Source organism: Caenorhabditis remanei, chromosome IV, assembly GCF_010183535.1.
Source record: "Caenorhabditis remanei strain PX506 chromosome IV, whole genome shotgun sequence".
Classification (NCBI taxonomy): Eukaryota; Metazoa; Nematoda; class Chromadorea; order Rhabditida; family Rhabditidae; genus Caenorhabditis; species Caenorhabditis remanei.
The window spans coordinates 19,768,655-19,789,894 of NC_071331.1; the positions used below are offsets into that span (position 1 = coordinate 19,768,655).

The following is a 21,240-nucleotide window of genomic DNA, read 5'->3' on the forward strand; positions in this document are numbered from 1 at the left end:
CGGCCCTGGGCCGAGAACGATTTCTGGAATCGTTGATTTTCAATGCTGTGTGTTGCAGCTACCTAAAACAACGCCACTAAAGCCTAAAAACAAGCAATAAAACTGTAATAAATATCGTTGTGTTTGTTGTAGAAACTTCATTTCTATTCGATCGATACCGAAGCAGGAAAATGTATTATCCCGACCCGAATGGGGAGGAATAATGCAAATTTCCTGTTTCAATGCAAATTTTACTAAAAAATACATTAAAACGTTTCAAAAAAAATCCAACTTGAAACAGTAAGAAATCTGAACTTTCCTACCAAAAAAAAAACAAAGAAAGTCACTGAAAACCAGTACAGAAGCCAAATAATAGACAGTAAACAAGATTTTAGTTATAAATTTGTTAATTTAATTTATTGACACAAAGAAAAAAAATCAATAGTTAACACTTGAGACCTGATCAAGACCCTCACGAGGCGAAAGACCAGGTAGGGGTGGGGGAACAATGTATAAATAGAGGATCATAATGGCAAGATGGGGTTTGGGAAAGATAAATTTAAAACCGAATATTGTGGATGTATTGGTGGTGAGAATTTCAAAAAAAATAAATTAATATGACTGACAGTTAAAATGGAATGGGCGAGTGGGGGGCGATATAACACATTGGAGGTGAGAAAGCTCATAATTATAACCGATTAATGGATTGTTCAAGAAGGGAGATGAATTTACCGGGTGGGAGAAATTCGGGGCAATTAGATGTGATGGAATTCCAGATGGGGACTGTGGAAGAGAAAAAGTCATTAACTTGAGGCCTATGTCATCGGGCGTCTGTTAGAGTTGGACAGTCTGACATATGAATGGATTTCAGGGAAAAAAGTAGCGCCGCAAATGATTTTATAAAGTAGAATTAATTGTGATTTAAGCCGACGGTGACGGAGGGAGTATAAGTCAAGAATCTCGAGACGATTTAGATAGGAGGTATAGTGTATGTTACACCTCTGAAGAACTTTTCTGGTAAACGAACGAAGAGGTTTTTCAAGTTAATGAGAGAGGATGCTAGAGGGAGACGGAGAGTAAACAGGAGAGCAATATTCAAGAACTGGAAGGACATAGGTGTTGAATAAGTGCTTGTACAGAGGAAGGGATCGAGATCGGAGTGACTTGAGTAGTTGGCTGCAGCGTAGGATAGCTAATGAAGAAGTTTTGGCGATATGGCTATCAAATTTCAAGTGTGAATCGGTTAACAATCCTAAATCCCGTACTGCTGAAGATTCGGTGATGGGGATGAAGTCTATGTTATAAAGATGACCCGGGTTTTTGGAACCGAGCCGTAGAAGGGTAGTTTTAGTATGAGCAAGAGGGAGAGAGTTGGAGGAGGCCCATTTCGATACAGTATCGATACCCGTTTGCAAAAGAATAGGGTCGTGAGAATAGAGCTTGATATCATCCGCAAAAGCTGCAAAGTGTAAGCTGGGAGGAAGAGAAAGCAGGAGATCGTTTATAAAGATTAGAAGGAGGAGAGGGCCGGCTACTGTACCTTGTGGAACTCCAGAGGGTATGGGGGAGATTATACTATCGATGGATCCGTTAACCATGACGGAGAAAGTACGATCCTTCAGAAAGGATTTGAACCAGGAAACGTATTGGGTGGGGATACCAAAACTGTAAAGTTTCTTGAGTAAGAGAGTGTGGTTTACCTTGTCAAATGCTTTCCAAAAATTGGAAAAAAATACGTCAACAGTCTGGTGATCTTTAAGAATCCTTTTGTAGTTGGACGTAGAGTAAACAAGAGAACTGGGGCAAGAACGACGAGGAAGGAACCCGTGCTGGTGAACGCTAAACTGGTGACCTACGTCCAATCTGATTTGACGGCAGATTATTCTTTCAAAAAGGCGTGCAAAGGGATCTGTTAGACTTATGGGACGGTAATTTTGAGGTGCGGAGGGATTACCTTTCTTGAAGACGGGTATAATAGTGGCGTGCAACCAGGCTTTGGGCACAATTGAAGATTTAAATGACTCAGAAAATATTATTGAGAGGGGTAAGGCAAGAGTAGTGGCGCATTGTTTGATAACGTAGTAGTTGGCTAAATGAACTGAGAAACCACATTTGGAGGGAATCTTGGTGATAGCTTGCTCAATAACCCATGGGGGGAAAAGGTCTATGGGTGGAAGTGCATGAGGGGAAGATGACGGATTAATGATGGGAAAGGATGGGGAGGAAGGCACGGTGGAATTATAATTTGACAGAAATTCAGAAGAGAAAATAGAAGCTTTAGAGGAATCTGAAGTAATAAGTTCGTTGCCTATGGAAAGATGTGGGATTGCAGACCTGCCTTTAACCCGTGTGTTTATCAAGGCACGCGATGACCTACTGTGGGGGGCGGCGAGGATATGATTTTCGCGGCGGTAAAATTTACGTTTGATACTATGCTGAATGTTTTTGATTCGGGCTTGGAGTTTACGGATTAAAGCAGGGGGAGGAGTGGGTAGTTTGAGAGCTTTAGAATATGAGGAGCGTACCCGTTTGAGCTGCCTGGCAGGGTTAGAAGGACCGCGGGTTTTGGCAGGAGACATGAAGGGGGTGTGGGAGGAAATTAGATTAGAAAGAACTGAGATAAATTTATCATATTTGTCAGATGCTGAGGGGAGGGTGCTGAGTAGAAGATCCCAGTCAGTAGAAGCCAGTGAAGAGTTTAAGGCTTTGAAATCGCATTTACGGTAGTCAAGGCGATTGCGACAAACGGGTGGAGGTCTGGATGTATTAGAGTTTGTAATGGGAGGTCCGAATACACAATGAACGCTGAGATGATCAGTATTGAGAAGAGGTGGACTACATTCTAATTTATAGATGGGAAAATCGTTGGATGTGATGATGAGTTCGAGAATGTTGGAAGAAATAGGGCCAATTCTAGTAGGAAAGTTTGTGAGCTGAGCAAACCCACGGGAATCTAGAAAGCTTTGGAACTTGTGAGGGGCATGAGATTTTTGAGACCAGACTATTTCGGGAAAATTGAAATCCCCGATTAGGAGGCAAGATTTGAGAGGGAGGAAAGTATTCAGGTGATTAAAGAGAGCTTCCGACTCAAGGGTGCGTGAATCGGGTGGTCTATAAACTAGGCATATAGTAAATGGAGCGAAGTTGGAAGAAGAAGCAGCGGCTGGTGCAATCTTGCAAGATAGAATTTCAGACTTGTGGTGGGGATAATGGACTGCTGAATTAATTTCAATTGGAGAGACTGTGATACTACTTTTGGATAAAATTGCGACTCCGCCTCCTCTAGACTTATGATGAAGGGAGGGATCGCGGTCAAACCTAACGATGTTGATATCAGGAAAGGTAAAGAGAGAAGATGATACCGTTTGATCAAGAAAGGTTTCGGTTAATGCTAAGAGGTGATGGTTGGAAGATCGGAAGAAGTCGATGATAAGGCAAATTTTAGACAAGGAAGCGACACCGCGAACATTGGAAAGTAGAACATCTAGGCTTATGTCAGACTGTCTGGATTGGATGATTGGGGAAGATGGAGTCAGATAAGAGTGAGAAGGAGAGATGGAAGAAGAAAATGAAGGAACTAACTTGTGAGAAGAGAGAAGGGAAGAAGGAGGATATAAGGCATCTAAATAAAAGGGCGAGGGTTACGGTTCAGCTTGTAGTCGATATCCACCATGATATACTTGGAAGACTTTTCCTTCAGATTGTTGTCGTATACGAACTTTCTCGATTCGTAAAGAAATTGCAGAGCGAACTATCGAAAAACTATCAAAATTAGTTTGAAACAGAGAAAATTTTGAACTTTTTTTAATACAAAAATGTCATCTTCGTACTGAAAACCAGCACATAATTTGGAAAAAATAGTTCAAAACCCCTTGAATTTTGTTTGAAGCAGTAAGAAGTTCGAATTTTATTTACTGAAAAATCAAAAATTTGAAAAACATAGCTAAGTGAGAAATTGTAATGCATGGACCATTGATTTTGGGAGCATTGAAAACTATCAGAAATTGGTTAAATTTTACTTGAAACAGTGAAAAATGTCAATTTTCAGTTGAAAATTCGCTCCTAAGTTATAAATTGAACAATTTTGAACATTTTGAAAATTGAGAGAAATACCACTCGAAAAACTAGTAATGTAGACTTTTCAAAATTACTAAATTTTAATTGAAACAGTGAAAAATTGAATTTTCGTGTGTAAATTGTAAATTTTATACAAATCAGAACAGAAAATGACTATTAATTAGCTGACAGCTAAACATATTGTTATCGAACAAAATTAACCCAAAAACTATTAAGTTGGTTAAATTTGAAACGGTAAAACACTCAGTTGACGAGTTTTAAGTTTTAAAATTTACTGTTTCAGAAAATTTTATTAATTCTAACAAACTTTAGGAGTTATTACGCCTTCCAGAGAGCCAATTTACCTAAAATTCAAAAATTGGAAAAATATGATGTTTCAAAAAAGTGTTCAGAACGGAGGCGGTATACGACTAATCGAGTTTAAGGAGAAAAAATTACTGTTTCAGAAAATTTGGTTAACAAAAATGATTTTAGAGTTAACGTTCCATAAAATGTAGTTGCATTTTAATGAATGGACAGTGAAAAAACCAACAAATTCAACAAAAAATCTGCTCCAAAAAGTATTAATAATACCGGAAATGCACTATTCACTATTATGGACAAATGAGTTGAAAGCTCTTCTGATGCAAATTTCTCAGTTTATGAAAATGTTCACTTTCCTGTTTTAAAACCCGAACATATTCAACTTAACCAAAATTGCTTTAATTCCAGTTTTGCAAAACACTACATAATACCAAATTTTACTGATTCAACAGTTTTTCTATTTCAAAATCTCGAAAAACTGAAGCATATTGGAAGCAAGAACAAATTCAAAGTTAACATTTTTCTGGTAAACAGTAAAGTCAGTTTGAATTTCAATCGGGCTGAGTTTAAATTCTCTCAAGAAGAGTCAAAGATTTTCTAACTTCTTATTCAATCCTGTTTTATTTCAGTATCAAACTTTCCATGAGATCCAGAAGGAGATTCTGATTATCTTGGAGCAGGTAGAACCACTGACCACACCATACAAATTAAAAAGACATAATTATTTTTTTTTAAATATGCAATTTGAAACCGTAAAAGTAAATTTTGTCACAGCAAAAACATCAAAACTATGCTTTACACAAAGTCTATGACAATCAAAATTTATATCGTTTGTGAGAACAAAAAGAAGCATAAAAATAATTTTTTTTTGAGTTCTGAAACAGTAAAAATTAGTCACATCAGTTGGCAGGCACTATGATATCTGCGCAGAAGTTTCAAGAGATGACTAGGTGAAAAGCGAACAGCGTTTCCTTGAAATGGTAAAAATCTTCTTTTTTTGCGTTGAAGCACGTTTTTCCAGTATGCTACAGATCTCAAATGTTGTTTTTTAATAGTAAGAAACAGTATAATTTTTGAACAATTCTTCACGGAGGTCGAAACGAATTGAACAAAACTAATTGTAATGTTGATTTTTTTTTCGGAACGGTAATATACAGTCAAACAATTTTACAAACTACACATAAATTATTTGATATTTTGAAACAGTATTTTTTCTGGTTATTCATCCGCTCGATGTGAAGTGTGTAGTAATTCGGCTACAGTATCAATCATTTTCTTCGTTTTTTGTTTCCTGTAGAAACTATCAATTGCATTTTTTTTTATTAATCAGAAATCTTCTAATAACAGATACGAAGCAATATTGATAACTAAACTCCTTTTTCCCAATTTTTTGAAACAGTAAAAGTTTTTGAATTTCTACTGAAATTTTTTAAAGCTATCATTTTAGAAAAACTTACAATCGCTGACACTCTAATAAATTTTGAAACCAAAAATCGAAATAGAAACTTTAGTTTTTTCTCACAATATTACTGTTTCAAAACTATCTCTCATTTCGAAACTGCACTTTAAATTGATATTTCCATCAATCGGTTGATAACATTTTTGTCTGTTGGAACGAACATTATTCAAACAACAAGACTATTGCAGTAAAATTTTAGAGATTGCGATTTGTTAATACAGGAAAACTTCAATAATAAGTTAAGTTGAAAACAAAAAAAGAATATTAAAACAGTAAAAATAATTATTCTATATATTTTTATCACAAAGACCACTTTGTTGAAGGAATCAGCTATCCTGGTAGGGTGCATGCTTGTAAAATCCATTAATTGGTTTTGTGATATTCAAGAAATGAATTAATTTGAAACAGAGAAAATTCAGAATACTGTTTCAAAAAAACAATAATTGCCGAAATATTTTGATAAGTGTGTTCCTAGAGGTAATGTACTTGGTTTTTCAAAAAAATTGTATTTTTTTGATCAGATGGAAAATTACAAAAATATTCTACACAATTGTAACATTGTTATCAGATAACAACAAAACCAATTTACTAGGTTTTATAGTAAGAAAAGAATATAATTGATATCATATCTTATTATCTTCTGCAAACTGTAAAACTCAAAACGAAAATCCGTGTTTTTTTGAATCTTTGAAACAGTATAATTACCGTAAAAACTGTATTTGAGGTGCATGCAACTCTATTGTTCAAATAGTCCGTCGTAGTGCAACTCTAACAAATTTCTATACTTTTCTCTGAAGAAAATACATATCTCGAACAAGTAAACTAACTTAGATTTTTCTTTTTTTTTAGAAATAGCTTTTAAAACTCCAATGTTTTTCCGTCATTTGCTGGTTTTTGTTTCCTGTGTTGAAACCGTATAATTGTTTCCAAGATATCAAAGACATTTTTGATTAATGTCAAACGTGATTTCTGACAAACACACAATAAACATTTTATACTTACAACAAAATTGCTTCATATGGAGTTTACATTCTCAAATATTCTTTTCTTATGCTCATCTTAGACACTATTATAACAAAACTTACCATACTAAATTGAAACAGGAAATTTTGTTTTATTTTTAAAAGTTACTGTTCTTTCATTTCTGGTTCTTTGGATATAGTTAGTTTTTAAAACATCTTATCAATCCGTTGTAAAAAAAGAATGGGTCAAAAATTAAATGAATTTCAAATATTGTAGAAATATTTGTTAGTTATTAGAATAATTAACACTATAAACCGTACAATGTTTATCATGTTTTCTTTCAAAAAATAAAAATTTCGTGAAACAGTAAACTATTTTTCGAATCATACAACGTTTTTTTTCCAAAATAGTGGAAATAATTGATCTTGAAAATTTTAAATGTTCTGTTTCAAGTATTTCTCATTATTTTTGTTACAAGGAGTACTACGATGCATGATACACTTTTAAAAACAAATCTAGTACACATGATTCACTGGTATATACGGAACATTATGATTTTCAATAAATTTTTTGAAACAGTAATTTTTAATATAAAACTATCTACTGACAATCAGACACTGTTATCAATTTGAGATAAATTCTATCAAACTAATCAATTTTATGAAGTTTCATAGATCGCAGTTTGTCAGAACAGTAAATAAATTTTTGCATTCTTGGAACGTTTGATAACAAGAAACTGCTTACTACAATTCTTCTGTTGGAACAACATTTTGAGAGAAGTTTTTTTTTTTTGATTTAAAGAAACTATGCAGTGTTATAACTTAATCGGTTATGAAAAAAACTAGAGAATTAGGATGAAGCAAAAGTCTTGTCATGTCAAAAAACCAATTGAGTGGATGAAACTTTAGTAACAGGGTAAACAAATATTTACAGAAATTTTGAAACTGACAAATATATAAACGTGATGTACTGTTTCAAAATGAATTGAGCTTTAGGTCTTCAAAATTCGAAATTAGTGGGTTCTCTTTTTTCAGGGAACTAGATATTACGTGTTTTGGTCAGACATCATTAAAAACGAACAAAAATCCTAATTAATAGCATTTAAAACGCAATCAACATTTTTTTCGACCTAGTTTTAGATTATGAATTCCGCCAAATCAGAAATTTATGACATTTTTCACTGTTTCAAACTTTTGAGTCAATCTTAAATTTTATTCTGATTGCTACTGCTTGGGATTGCACAATCAGTTCATAAAAGTCACTGTTTCAAAATTTTCAAAAAAACACATTTCAATTAAATCAGATAATATCACTATTTTTTTAATTCATTATCTTATCTCATTGTAACTATCAAACATACAGAAACTACAACCACCCTGAGCATATAAAAATGTGGACGGAATACTGTAGCTGAGGGATACTGTAGATGCGGAACACTCTGGATGCGGAGTAACGGAGAGGGAATGGGATAAAAGAAAAAGTTGAACTTAACACACAGTAAAATTTACTGTTTCAGAATTTAAAAATATTTAAAATGTTGAAAAACTTGCTATTAACATGTCTTTCTGTATGATTCAAAACAAATTCCACTTTAATTGCTTCTGTTTTAAAATTGCTGTCTCGTATTCTCAGAAAATCAAATATTACGACTTTTTAAAGCAAAAAACACTGAAAACTGGCCCGATAGGCAATAGAAAAACTCCTCTGTTTCAAAATGAACTGATTTATTTGTCTGATTTAGTTTCAAATTTGGTGGTATATAAGAAAAAATTATAGAATAATTTCTTACTGTTTCAAAACTTATGAATTAATCGTTAATCATATTTATGGATAGTAATGAATTAAATGCTTAAATATTCTTTTAAAAGTTACTGTTTCTGAACTTTCAAAAAAAATTTCATCGGAATCATGCATTACTGAAACTCTCTCGTTGTAGTTATTAAACATACAAAAACTAACCTGACCATATGAAAATGCGGACGGGATACTGTAGATTGGATCTGTACATTCCCCTTAGAAATAGAAAAAGGCATATTAATACACTCATTACTTAAAACTTATAATCGTTACCGTTTCAAAATTTTGTAAAAATTACTACCGTACTACTCTAAGGTGATTGGTCCGTGGTTCTCTCTGACTGCTCTCTCCATCAGATTCCCAACAACGTGAGTAGCAAAAAAGTTAGTGAGTTTTGTGTCCCGATATTTCAGGCAGAGATAGGATTCTAGGCCAACTTGGGAAGTTACGGCCCCAACTAGGGTAGCTAGGACACAAAGATGTTGAAAACGAGAGTTTACGAGCGCAAAACCGTCTTGAAAACGCCTTTTTGAACCAAAAAGGATTTCTAGGCCACGAACTGAGAAAGTTAGGCCATCAAATCATTGAAAATGAGGGGTTGAGAGCGTAAAACCGTCTTAAAAATGCTATTTCCAGCCGAGATAGGATTCTACGCCACCAACTTGGGAAGCTAGGCCACCAAAACTACCGAAATGATTTTTACCGTTTCAGAAAAAATGCAAAAAAAAACTGTCTCGAATTTCTGAAATGTCTTAAAAATTGTTCTCAGAATTTGAACGCATCGCCGATTCCTAAAACGATTTTTCTCAACAATTGTCTTTAAAACAGTAATTTTTTGAAGTCTCCCAATCAATTTCTACTGTTTCAAGATGTTTTAATGTTTTGATCTTTTAACAATACATATAATTTCAGCACTAAAACAACAAGAAAACCATCCAAATCTATATTTAATTTACATTCTCACTGGTTTGTCATCACTTCTTTTTCCCCTTCTTCCCAATTGATTTCGTATCTCTCAACGTGTCATCTTCTTTCAGAATCTCCTTTTTCGCTTCCGTCATTTCACTGAAAACATTCAATTTTGGCAAAATACACTATCCGCTTTAGAAAATCGGCTCCAGGACGTTTTGAAACCAGACACACGGTTTCGAAACGTCCCCCGGAGCCATAAACTCACGACTCCTTGGTCTTCGCCCCGTCTCCCTGCTCTTCCGTTTTCACAACTTCATCCTTCTCAATTTCCTTCGGTGTCACCTCATCGTCTTTGTTGTCTCTTTGCTGAAACAACAAGAAATTTGAAGAATTTTTATAGGAGATACAGTTCTCACAACTGCGCTCCACCGAAATTCTCTTGAAAAATGTCTCTTTTTTTTTTTGCGTCTCTCAATTTCGCCCACTATTTTCTTCGGTTTCGATAGAGCGCGGTTGTAAAAAGTGTGCCGTGATAATAACATACCGATTTTGCATCCTTCCGAGTCGATTTGGTTTTCGGTGGTGCTGCTTCAGCGAGTTCCTGAAATTGAAGCTTTTTTTATTGACTGTTTCAGAAAATGTTCAGAAGAAAAAGTTATCTTGAAGCAACGCTGGTTGTCTGCAAAAAAATTAACTTTTTCAGAAATTGCCAAAAATTCAGAACAGTAAAATTGATTTGATAATTCACGCCCATGATTCTTTTTCATTAAAAAAAAGAGAAAACTGATTTTAAAATGAAATTTAATGTTTCAAAATTAGTTACTAAAATGACCAAAATATTGATGCAAATGCTACTGGAAACACTTATAATTCTTACAATTTTTTCATTTTTCTGTTTCAAAAAACTTATTTTAAAACCATTTTTGTCTATTCAGTAATTATCTTCTCATGGAAAGAGCAAAAATGTAAAGTTTCATAATTTGACGCTCTTTCGAACATTCTATGTGCTAAAATTTCGTAAATTTCTATAGTTTCCTTTTTTCTGAGTTTATTCCAGGAAACTGCATTCGGTATGACGTTATTGCTCGGAAAATTCTTTTCAACAATTTTCACTGTTTCACTGAAACAGTAGATACATTTCAAACTGATTACTAAAATCCATCACTGCTAGTAATCGGTGACTTAATTAAAATTCGAAATCATTAGACTGCAAAGATTTCAGAAAATTTACTGTTTCAGGAAATTCTCAAAATAGTTGACTAGCGAAAAACCACCATTTAAAGTACAGTGCCGGCCATAATCTTATTCCGATTTGGTTTTTCGGCCATAACTTTTTTCAAATTCGTCGGATTGACTTGAAACTTTGGGAAAACGTTTTTTTTGGAGTGTTCTCGTTGTATTTAAATGACATTCTGGGTGAAAAATCATGTTTCATAGATTTTATGCAAAATTGACAACTTTTTTGTACGGACACTCCCTAGCGAGTTACATACCGATAAAGTAATTTCTCCTTCAAATCGACCAATTTCAGTGCAAAATAGTGCGATTTTTGAGATTTCGTCTTAAAATGACCGTAACTCTCTAGGGAGTGTCCGTACAAAAAAGTTTTTAACTACAAAAATGAAGTTCTACCTTTTATCTGTATAATTCATTAAAAATCTACTTGATGGGACAATTGGTATAACCAGGATGCACTCTCAAAATTAGTCAGTGTTAACTAAAAACTTCCACAGTTTACAATCTTTTGGCCGGTACTGTAATTTAGAACTACCATCGAGATAGGAGTGTTACATAATTGTTTTCCACAGTTTTTTCATGATTTTTGCGAACTTTGATACAGTTTTCTACGAAAACACGACTTTTACAGATGTTTTAAGTTCAAAACTGCATTTGTTAGTACTTCCCAACTTTAATAGCTCGGCAGATATGGGTAACAAGTCAAGAGTAGTGGTCCGGTAGTCAAAAAATAAACATCAAGACTGTTATCATCAGAAAACTTTCATAAACACTAATTATACACTCTATTTTTGTTACACCGGTCATGGAAACAAAAATAAGCGATTTTTCGAATTTTCGTGATTTTTGAAAATTTTGCATAAAATCTATGAAACATAATTTTTCACCCAGAATGTCATTTAAATACAACGAAAACTCAACAATAAACGTTTTCCCAAAGTTTCTAGTCAATCCGACGAATTTGAAAAAAGTTATGGCCGAAAAACCAAATCGGAATAAGATTATGGCCGGCACTGTACGTTTTTTGGGTTGTGTCTGAATTTATTCTGTTTCATAAAACTTATTTTAAAAAGTCTGTTTTGTTAGAACCCGGTATTTCGTGGAAAGGGAAACAATACATACTGAGAATTTTTTTGAACTCTAAATATTATTTAAAAAATTCCTTGTTTCAAGTTCAGTACAAAATGAAAACCTACGTTGTGTTCTCTATCTAGTCTATAAGTTTTTAGCTCTCCAAAATGTAGAATTTTTAACTTTTTTCCCTTTTTTCCCTGTTTCAGAATTAATAGATAAATTTCCGAATGATGAGCAAAAATAGTTTCTTGGACATAACTTTCGCACACAATTTTCTTCGGTTACGGTAGAGCGCGATTGTAAGAAGCGTGCCGTAACAGAGAAGATGAAAAAGAGGGAGACGCAGAGCAGCGAGACTGTATGTTCAGTCCCTCATATCTCATCAACCAAGCATGCTATCAAAAAGTTATCAACTAATAAAATGAAGAAAATTTTCAGCTCTATATTTTACTAATTAAAATTTTTTTCCTATCACCTCAACTTCAAGAGATAATAAATGTTAAAGTAAAGTGAAACGCAGAGAAACGAGACAGTCTCGTTTCTCTGCGTCTCTTCTGTAATCTCTCACCTTCTTCTCCTTATTTTTCTCCTCACTATCCTCTTTCACCTCTTCCTTCTGTCCTCCTCCATCTCCTCCAGCCCCTCCTCCAGATTCCTTTTTCACGTGCTCCTTTGACTTTTTCTTCACTTCTTCCTTCTTCTCCGGCTCCTCCTTTTTCACAGTTTCCTTTTCTGGTTTGTTCTCTTCTTTTACCACTTTTTCCTCTCCACCACCTCCTTCATTCTTATTATTACTCTCTACTTTATTATTTTCATCTTTTTCATTTTTCGGTGTCTGTTGGGTAGGAGTCTCTGTTGGATTTGGTGGGGTAACCTGGAAATGGAATAGGAATAAAATATTCAGATTCAGGAGGCTGAGACGGTTTGAATGAGTATAACCATGCCCTATTTATATTCATTTTGGTGTTTTGACCTTCGAGTTCGGTGGAGCGACCTTACCATATACTATTCAAAGTATCATAACTCCCTCAGTTTTTGTCCAAATTTTATGAAACTTAGATTTTCGGAATCAGCGTGAAAATTGGGTTCGAACGAGTATAATCACGCCCTATTTTATGATTTTTTTAAAGTTTTGACCTACGAGTCCAGTAGAGCGCACTTACCGTTCCGGGGTGTGGTGGCGCCTTCTCGCCCGTTGAAATCGCCGACATTTTCGCTTTGTTCGACGAGTTGTTCTTCGCTTTTTTTGATTTGTTGCAAATTGGCACAATGAAAACGGCAGAAATGAGCGAGAAACCGATGACAACGATGATGTGGATCATTGTTTTTTGAGTTGTATTACTTGCTCTTTGATTGGCAAATCTGGAAGTTTTAGACGTTTTTCTGGTCGTTTTGAGCTGAAAATCTGAAAATTTGGGTGAAAACTGGCCAAGTTATGAAAGTTTTGAAAATTTTCGCAGTTTTCAAAAAAATCACATTCATAAAAACATGTCTAACTTTGTCAGTTTTTATCCAATCTTTACAAATTTAATATTTTCAGAATCTACACGTTTTCGCGGTTCTAACGACTATACTCATGACGTACTTGACATAAAACACCGGGATTTCGGAGCATCGTAGTTTTTCGAAGAATCCCCCAACTCCCGGAGTTTCTCATTAGAGCGCGCATGCACCCAACCTAAATTGAACTGAAGTGTCAATTCTTCAAAAAAGAACAATGAGATTTGAAATAGAAATAAATAAATTTACAAAAAACTTTTGCAACACCAACAAATCAAGCTATGGACTAAAATTTAAGTATTACTAAAAAATTGAAACAGTAGGTGTTCAAACAGAATTTAAAATATTCACATGATATTCATTCTTCTGCAGTAGTTTTGAAACGGCTTTCATCAGAGTTTCAGTCAGACAACTACTGTTTGAAGCAATTTTCTCGGTTTCTGAGAGGTATTTCTCTCAAAGTTAAAAATCCGTTTTTGTTTTTTTTAGTTTCTGCTTCATTGTCTTTGAAATAAAAAACGTGTATTTTCCCTCTTAGCTTTCTTTTCAGGTGATAAACTCAGCGACATTAAGATTCAGGTGTCGAATCTCAAAATCGGAAGTCGACAGATGAATATTCTTATTCCCTCACTTCCTTCTTTTTCACAACATTCACAGACTTCACTTCTGCAAACAATGATGTTAGCAGAACTCGATTTCTTCAAAACCTGCCTCCATACAATCACCGTTATTGCTTTCCCACTACACGTGCTCGGCTGTTACTGTATTTTATTCAAGACCCCAAATACACCGAGTTCCGTGAAATGGCCACTATTCAATCTTCACTTTTGGTCTATGCTGTTTGATTGGTCGATCACTATTCTGACAGTTCCCGTATTATTGTTTCCAGCGTTGGCTGGATGCCCAGCGGGTGTTCTCACCATATTGTTTAATGTTCCTGCTGTTGTACAAACTTATTCGGTGTTGACCATGTGTATCGGTGAGTCAGTGTGAACGCTGAGGAAAAAACGATCATTTCAGTGTTGCCCACTGCGATAATTTCTGTAATCGAAAATCGTTATTATCAGTTGTACGCGAAAAACTCAAGGTGGAGTTATTATCGAAAAGTGTTATATGCCATTAACTATTTCCTATCTTTTTCGTTTTGTATTCCATCGGTTTTGACGGTTCCCGAACAATCAGAAGCATTGAAAATAGTTTATCAAGTGCGATCGCACCTGGAAATTTTTTAAAAATCCACAAAAAATTTCAGCAAATACCAAATCTACCCGACGAAATTCGATCCTTGCCAATTTTCGTGTTCGCGACTGACTACCGCTACTTTATACCTGCATTTTATTTTATGTGCGCCTTATGTTTAACAGAAGCTATTATTTTTGTAGTTCTACTTTATCGCAACATGAAGCACACCTTTGCGAGGTCACGAAGTACTGTAGAACTTCAGAAAAAGTTCATGAACGCTATATATTCTCAGGTGGGGGACCAGTTATCGTTCACAAATCACAATAACCGTATTATAACGGCATGCCGTTACTGTTTTCAACTAGCTCCATGAGAAATTTTGTGGTTTCAGAAACTCATTAAGTTTGAACGTAAAAAGTATTTTGGACGTTCTATTTGTATAAATGGGATGCCGTTCTATTACAGGTCCTCTTGTAATACAGCATTCTCAATATTTGTACTCAGATCGTTGTCTTTTCATTCCATCTTGTTCTTCCCGCATTTTATATATTATTCTCCGTATTACTTGACTATTACAATCAATCTGGTAACAGCATGATATTCATTTTGACTGGGTTGCATGGTATCAGCTCTACAGTAATCATGCTATGGGCTCATAAACCTTATCGATTGGCTTGTGTTGACTTGTGGCGGAATTGTCGATCACTTTTCAAATCACAGGTGCATCGCGGACTATCCGTTACGGATGTATCGCAAGACGCGTACGGTCCGCGTAGGAATTATATGTGGGTCCGTATGCGATCAGTTACGGATCGGTTATCGAACGGATTGATGTAACGGCGAACGTTTGCTTCTATTTTGTTCCCAACTAAACTAACGTTTTTCCTGTTGTACCATATAAATGGATATTTTATTATATTTATTCTGACATTGCAGATATTATTCTTATATATAAAAGACAATTGAGAGTTGTTCTGTTTGTCTGACTAGGGAAGATCATGAAATCAGTCTGGAGATATGGGCCGTGATCTATATAGCTGGAAAGCTGGAAAAACGCTGGTTCCAGATGTATATTAGGTTTTTGCCCTCGCGGCCTAGTATTCGAGAAAAACGAGGTCAAACTTTGGACCTCTGGCAAGTCATTACCTTTCTGACGAGTGAAAAATATCGGCAGCGTGGCGCAGGTGGAAGTGATCCTTTTTTCTTCTTTTTTTCATAAGACTGATTGATTCACATGTTCCGGATGAAAATGTAATTTTTAGTGCGCGTTACCGATAAATTGGTGAGTTTTGTGTCTCGATATGCTGTGAGCTGGTTGAAATCCCCAATTCTTAATATGAATCATCAAATTTTGGAAACAAATTGTTTCTACTGTTTCAGAAAATTGTTTTTTTGTGTTTCTAAAACGGGGTAACACTTGAAACATTTTCCAGTTTCCAAACTTTCCCGTCTCCAATTTCTGAAACGACCTGAGATAGTTTTTAGGGAATGTACTAATCGGATGAATGTACCTCCAATTCCTCAAACGACTCCTCCCAACAATAGTCTGTGAAGGAGTTTTTTTGAAGTCTTAAAATAAGTTTCTACTGTTTCAAGATGTTCTAGCATCTTTCCTCTTGACAATACAGACACTTTCAATAACAACGAAAATCCCAGAAATCCCAGAAAACCATCCAAATCTTTATTTAATTAACATTCTGGTCTGTCAAATGTTCACTTCTTTTTCCCTTTCTTCCCAATTGATTTCGTATCTCTCAACGTGTCATCTTCTTTCAGAATCTCCTTTTTCGCTTCTGTCATTTCACTGAAACATTCAATTTTGACACAAAATATAATATCCCTTTTAGAAACTGGGCTCCGGGACGTTTCGACACCAAACGCGAAACGGATCACCATATTTTTTACAGATTTTTTTCACGCACGATTTCAGAATGTCTTGGTTTCAAAGCGTCCCCCGGAGCCATAAACTTACGACTCCTTGGTCTTTGCTCCATCTCCCTGCTCCTCTGTTTTCACTACTTCTCCTCCATCCTTCTCGATTTCCTTCGGTGTCACTTCATCGTCTTTGTTGTCTCTTTGCTGAAAAAGAAACAAAATTTTAAAAATGTTAATAAGAGATACGTCACATACCGATTTTGCATCCTTTCGAGTCGATTTGGTTTTTGGTGGTGCTGCTTCAGCGGGTTCCTGAAATTGAGTTTTTTTAATTGACTGTTTCAGAAAATGTTCAGAAGAATTTGGTTATCTTGAAACAACGCTGGATACTTTGTAACATTAGCACGGCACGCTTCTTACAACCGCGCTCTACCGAAACTGAAGAAAATTGTGTTTGAAATTAAGAGAATCAGAGAAAAAAAATTTTCAAGGGCATTCCGTTAGAGCGTAGTTGTAAGAACTGTGGCGAGCTAAAATGCAAATAAAAAATCCTGTTTCAGAAATTGCGAAAAACTAAGAACAGTAAGACTGCTTTGATAATCGATATCCATTCTGTTAACTCATGAAACTGCTTTATTACCAGGAAAAACTGGTTTCAAAATAAGTTAGCAAAGTGACCAAAACATTGATGCAAATGCTTCTAAAAACGTTTGTAATTCTTACAATTTTTTCTTCTTACTGTTTCGAAAAACTTCCTTTTTTACCGTTTTTTCTCAGTAATAATCGCTTCATAATTATGACCATCTTTTTTGTAAATTCTAGGCGCTAGAATTTTGTAAATTTCTGTAGTTTATTGTTAGAAAGAGAACTATTGCTCGAAAATTTTTCCTGAACAATTTTCACTGTTTCACTGAAACAGTAGATAAATTTCCAACTGATTATTATAATTCATCGTTGCCAATAATCGGTACCTTAATAAAAATTTGAAATCATTAGGCTGTAGAAAATATAGAACATTTACTGTTTCAGAAAATTCTCGGAAAATTTGGCTAGTCAAACGCTAATTTTGCCTCCGTCATTGCCTCCTCTTTCCAAAATGCTCAATTTCTAACTTTTTTTCACTGTTTCAGAAACAATGGATACATTTCAGAGTGGTTAGCAGAAATCGTTCGAATCTAATTAAACATACACGCTACCAAAAAATTGTCAACTAACAAAATGAAGAAAATGTTCTGCTCTACATTTTATCAATTTAAAAATTTTCCCTATCACCTCAACTTCACGAGATAGCCGATGTTAAAGTACGCAGAGAAAACAAGAGACGCAGAGAAACGAGACAGTCTCGTTTCTCTGCGTCTCTCACTCACCTTCTTCTCTTTATTCTTCTCATCACTAGCCTCTTTCACCTCTTCCTTCTGTCCTCCTCCATCTCCTCCAGCCCCTCCTCCAGATTCCTTTTTCACGTGCTCTTTCGACTTTTTCTTCGCTTCTTCCTTCTTCTCCGGTTCCTCCTTTTTCACTGTTTCCTTCTCCGCTTTGTTTTCTTCTTTTACCACTTTTTCCTCACCACCACCTCCTTCGTTCTTATTATTACTCTCAACTTTATTATTTTCATCTTTTTCATTTTTCGGTGTTTGTTGGGTAGGAGTGTCTGTTGGAATTGGTGGGGTGACCTGGAAATGGAATAGGAATGAAATATTCAGATTTAGGAGGCTGAGACGGTTTGAATAAGTATAATCATGCCCTATTTATATTCATTTTTGAGTTTTGATCTACGAGTTCGGTGGAGCACACTTACCACATACATTCAAAATGTCATAACTCCCTCAGTTTTTGTCCAAATTTTATGAAACTTGGATTCTCGGAATCAGCGTGAAAATTGGGTTCGAACGAGTATAATCACGCCCTATTTTATGATTTTTTAAAGTTTTGCTCTTCGAGTCCAGTAGAGCGCACCTACCGTTCCGGGGGGTGGTGGCGGCGCCTTCTCGCCCGTCGAAATCGCCGACATTTTCGCTTTGTTCGACGAGTTGTTTTTCGCTTTTTTCGATTTGTTGCACATTGGCACAATAAAAACGACAGAAATGAGCGAGAAACCGATGACAACGATGATGTGGATCATTGTTTTTTGAGTTGTATTACTTGCTCTCTAATTGGCAAATCTGCAAGTTTAAGACGTTTTTCTGGTCATTTTAAGCTAAAAATCTGAAAATTTGGGTGAAAACTGAGCGAGTTATGAAAGTTTGAAATTTTTCGAATTTTTATAGAAAATCACTTTCAGAAAAACTTGTGTAACTTTGCCAGTTTTTATCCAATCTTTTCAAATTTTAAATTTTCAGAATCTGCACGTTTTAACGACTATACTCTTGCCCGCCTTGACTCAAAAACACCGGGATTTCGGAGCATCGTAGCATCCCACCTCCCCCTTTATCTTGGAAGATTCTCATTAGAGCGCGCTTGCACCCCACCTAAATTCAACTTACGATTTGCAACAGTACCTTGTCAACAGAAATTCGATACTGATCGAAACATTAAAATGAATTTTTTTCGAGAAAATGGGGAATAGGGATTACGGTAGGTTAAGGGGCGGAGTTTGGGGCACGCGGGAATTTTTTTCTGTTGAAATTTACTTTTTTTAAACAATTTTTCCAAAGCTTAAATGAAATCTCACAGGGTCTCGGGATGAGTAGTGAAAATAAACGCGCTCCGCTGAAATCAGCTAAAATTTTAGCGCGAAATTCGAAATAAATTTTTTATTTAAAATTTATATATTTTTTTTTAATAGAATTGATCTCGAAATGATGCGAGACAGTCGAAAAACTGGCCAAAAATTCGGGAAAACTGACATAAATCGGCTCAAAGATTGGTCGATTAGGCTGCGTATCAAAATGCCACAGTGAAACAGCGAATTGCAAAAACTAAAATTTGAATTTGCCGCCAATGTCTAGTGGAGCGGATTCGATTTCACTACTCACGCCTAGACCCTGTGAAATCTGACGTGTCTTTCGCTTTTTTGTGTTTGATTTTTGTCTATTTTGACATAATTTTTAAACGAACTTGTCCCAAATTTACGAAGAATTACTGCAGAATTTTATTTTTGTCTTATTTTTCGCAAAAAAACATTACATTTTCTCTGAAAATCGCTTTTTAAACTCTCTGAAATAATTTTTATGGAATTGAACAAAGTTTAAATAACCGCGCAAATGAATTCTCATTAGCGCGCGTTTGCAGATTGTTCTGGAAACATTTATGTTTTTTGTTTTTCCAAAATTGTTGTTTTTTCCTAATTTTCTCGCTTATAATCCGTTTTTCAATCGATTTTTGTCTGAAAATTTTTGATTTATTCGTTCTAGAAACATTTTGTTTTTAATTCTTAAGGCTTTGTGCTGTAAATATTGATTTATTTCAGAAATGTTCGAAGCGAAGTTTCGAAATCTCGCGATTTTTAGACAGCTCATCAACACCGTGGATGTAAGTGAAAAAATCGGAATATTCCCGTTTCAAAACGTATTTTTTTCAGAAGACTGTGAATCTTTTGAATTTCTCATGCGACATCAATGGGATGAGTATGGAATCAATGAATGGAGCCAAATGTATCTACATCTCCATGTTTTGGCCAGTAAGCAATTAATTTTATAGTTTTTTTTTCCATAATTTTAACTTTCAGAAATCGGAATTTCAAAAGTACTTTTGCGACAAAAAGACCGGCTGGACGATCGACGCGAAAATTCTCTCAAAGACCCTGAAAATGAGTGAATTAGACAGCGAGACTTGTATTCTAAAGGTGAGTTTTACTCGGGAAATCTGGGCTATTGACCTATTCACGAACAATAACTTGTGATATTTAATACATTAGTATGAATTGTCATAAAATTTATTTTATAGCACAAGTTTTTGTTTGTCAACACGCCTATTATCATTTTGAAACAAAAACTGCGTATTTAAAATTTAAATAGGTCAAAAAATCAATAACTGTTCAAGATTCTATCGAAAATTTACTTTTTTTTCAGCTCACCGACGACAACCCCGACGAAATTCTGGTCGAATTCAACAATGCCCAATCCGGTTTGGTTAGAAAAGTTTACATGAAACTTATGGAGCACGAAGATATCTATTTCCCCGCATTCTCCAATGTCGACATCAAATTCATAATTGATTCGAAGGATTTTCAACAAGAGATTGCCAAGATGATTTCATGCAAAAAAGTGCAGATTCAGGCGACAGAAAATTCGGTGATTTTCAAAGGGAAAACTGATCTACAGAGAATCCACATCGAGTTTCCATTACACTCAAATCACAACAATGATACGTCGTTGGAAGTCATGGATTCCTATTTCAGAGATAATAACTCAGTTTTCTTGAGAAAGATGGTTACGAAAGCGAGTAAAATGAGTGGAAGAAGTGAGACGGTCGAGTTGAAATTTCTGAATGGAATCTGTTGTGTCGAGTATAAGATCAGAGATAATGGACACATTCGATTCTTTTTGGCACCGGTAGTCGATGGCGCATCGATGCATCAATAATCAGAACATTCTTTTCCCAATTTTCATCAAATTTATAATTTCCGTCTGAAAATGCATCTGAAATGCTTGAAAAATGCTTATTTCTCGTGGAACTTTGTAGATTTTCTCGAGTTTTCCCCGTTTTAGAACTTAAAACTACGACTCCCTCATTTTTACATCCAAAAGCACTCAAAAATATTAATTTTCTCAATTTTCGAAGATTTTAGTCACGTTTTCGCAATTTTCCACTGAAATAACATCAAAAACACTAATTTCTTCTCATACCCAGTTTAAATAGCTGAAATTATTAGTTTTCACCCGCATATTTTATTGTTTCTCTCCCGAATTCGCGAAAATGATCTGTTTTTTGTCCAATTTGTC

At 35.1% G+C, this 21,240-nt stretch overlaps 4 protein-coding genes across 4 annotated transcripts; 2 read left to right on the forward strand and 2 right to left on the reverse strand.

The window, feature by feature from the left end:
* Positions 1 to 9,552: 9,552 nt before the first annotated feature.
* On the reverse strand, positions 9,553 to 13,122 carry GCK72_015300 (uncharacterized protein; the record flags this gene model as incomplete). The annotated part of the gene is made up of 5 exons (XM_053730761.1): positions 9,553 to 9,643; positions 9,756 to 9,856; positions 10,035 to 10,091; positions 12,369 to 12,674; positions 12,964 to 13,122. The coding sequence occupies 5 exons, from the start codon at positions 13,120 to 13,122 to the stop codon at positions 9,553 to 9,555; spliced, it is 714 nt and encodes a 237-aa protein (XP_053585533.1).
* An 853-nt stretch (positions 13,123 to 13,975) lies between these two features.
* Positions 13,976 to 14,293, forward strand: GCK72_015301 (uncharacterized protein; the record flags this gene model as incomplete). The annotated part of the gene is made up of 1 exon (XM_053730762.1): positions 13,976 to 14,293. The coding sequence occupies one exon, from the start codon at positions 13,976 to 13,978 to the stop codon at positions 14,291 to 14,293; it is 318 nt and encodes a 105-aa protein (XP_053585534.1).
* Positions 14,294 to 16,195: 1,902 nt separating this feature from the next.
* On the reverse strand, positions 16,196 to 18,479 carry GCK72_015302 (uncharacterized protein; the record flags this gene model as incomplete). Its single annotated transcript, XM_053730763.1, has 5 exons — positions 16,196 to 16,286; positions 16,455 to 16,561; positions 16,613 to 16,669; positions 17,725 to 18,030; positions 18,318 to 18,479. The coding sequence occupies 5 exons, from the start codon at positions 18,477 to 18,479 to the stop codon at positions 16,196 to 16,198; spliced, it is 723 nt and encodes a 240-aa protein (XP_053585535.1).
* Positions 18,480 to 19,768: 1,289 nt separating this feature from the next.
* Positions 19,769 to 20,880, forward strand: GCK72_015303 (uncharacterized protein; the record flags this gene model as incomplete). Its single annotated transcript, XM_003094502.2, has 4 exons — positions 19,769 to 19,828; positions 19,878 to 19,976; positions 20,025 to 20,141; positions 20,368 to 20,880. The coding sequence occupies 4 exons, from the start codon at positions 19,769 to 19,771 to the stop codon at positions 20,878 to 20,880; spliced, it is 789 nt and encodes a 262-aa protein (XP_003094550.2).
* Positions 20,881 to 21,240: the final 360 nt, after the last annotated feature.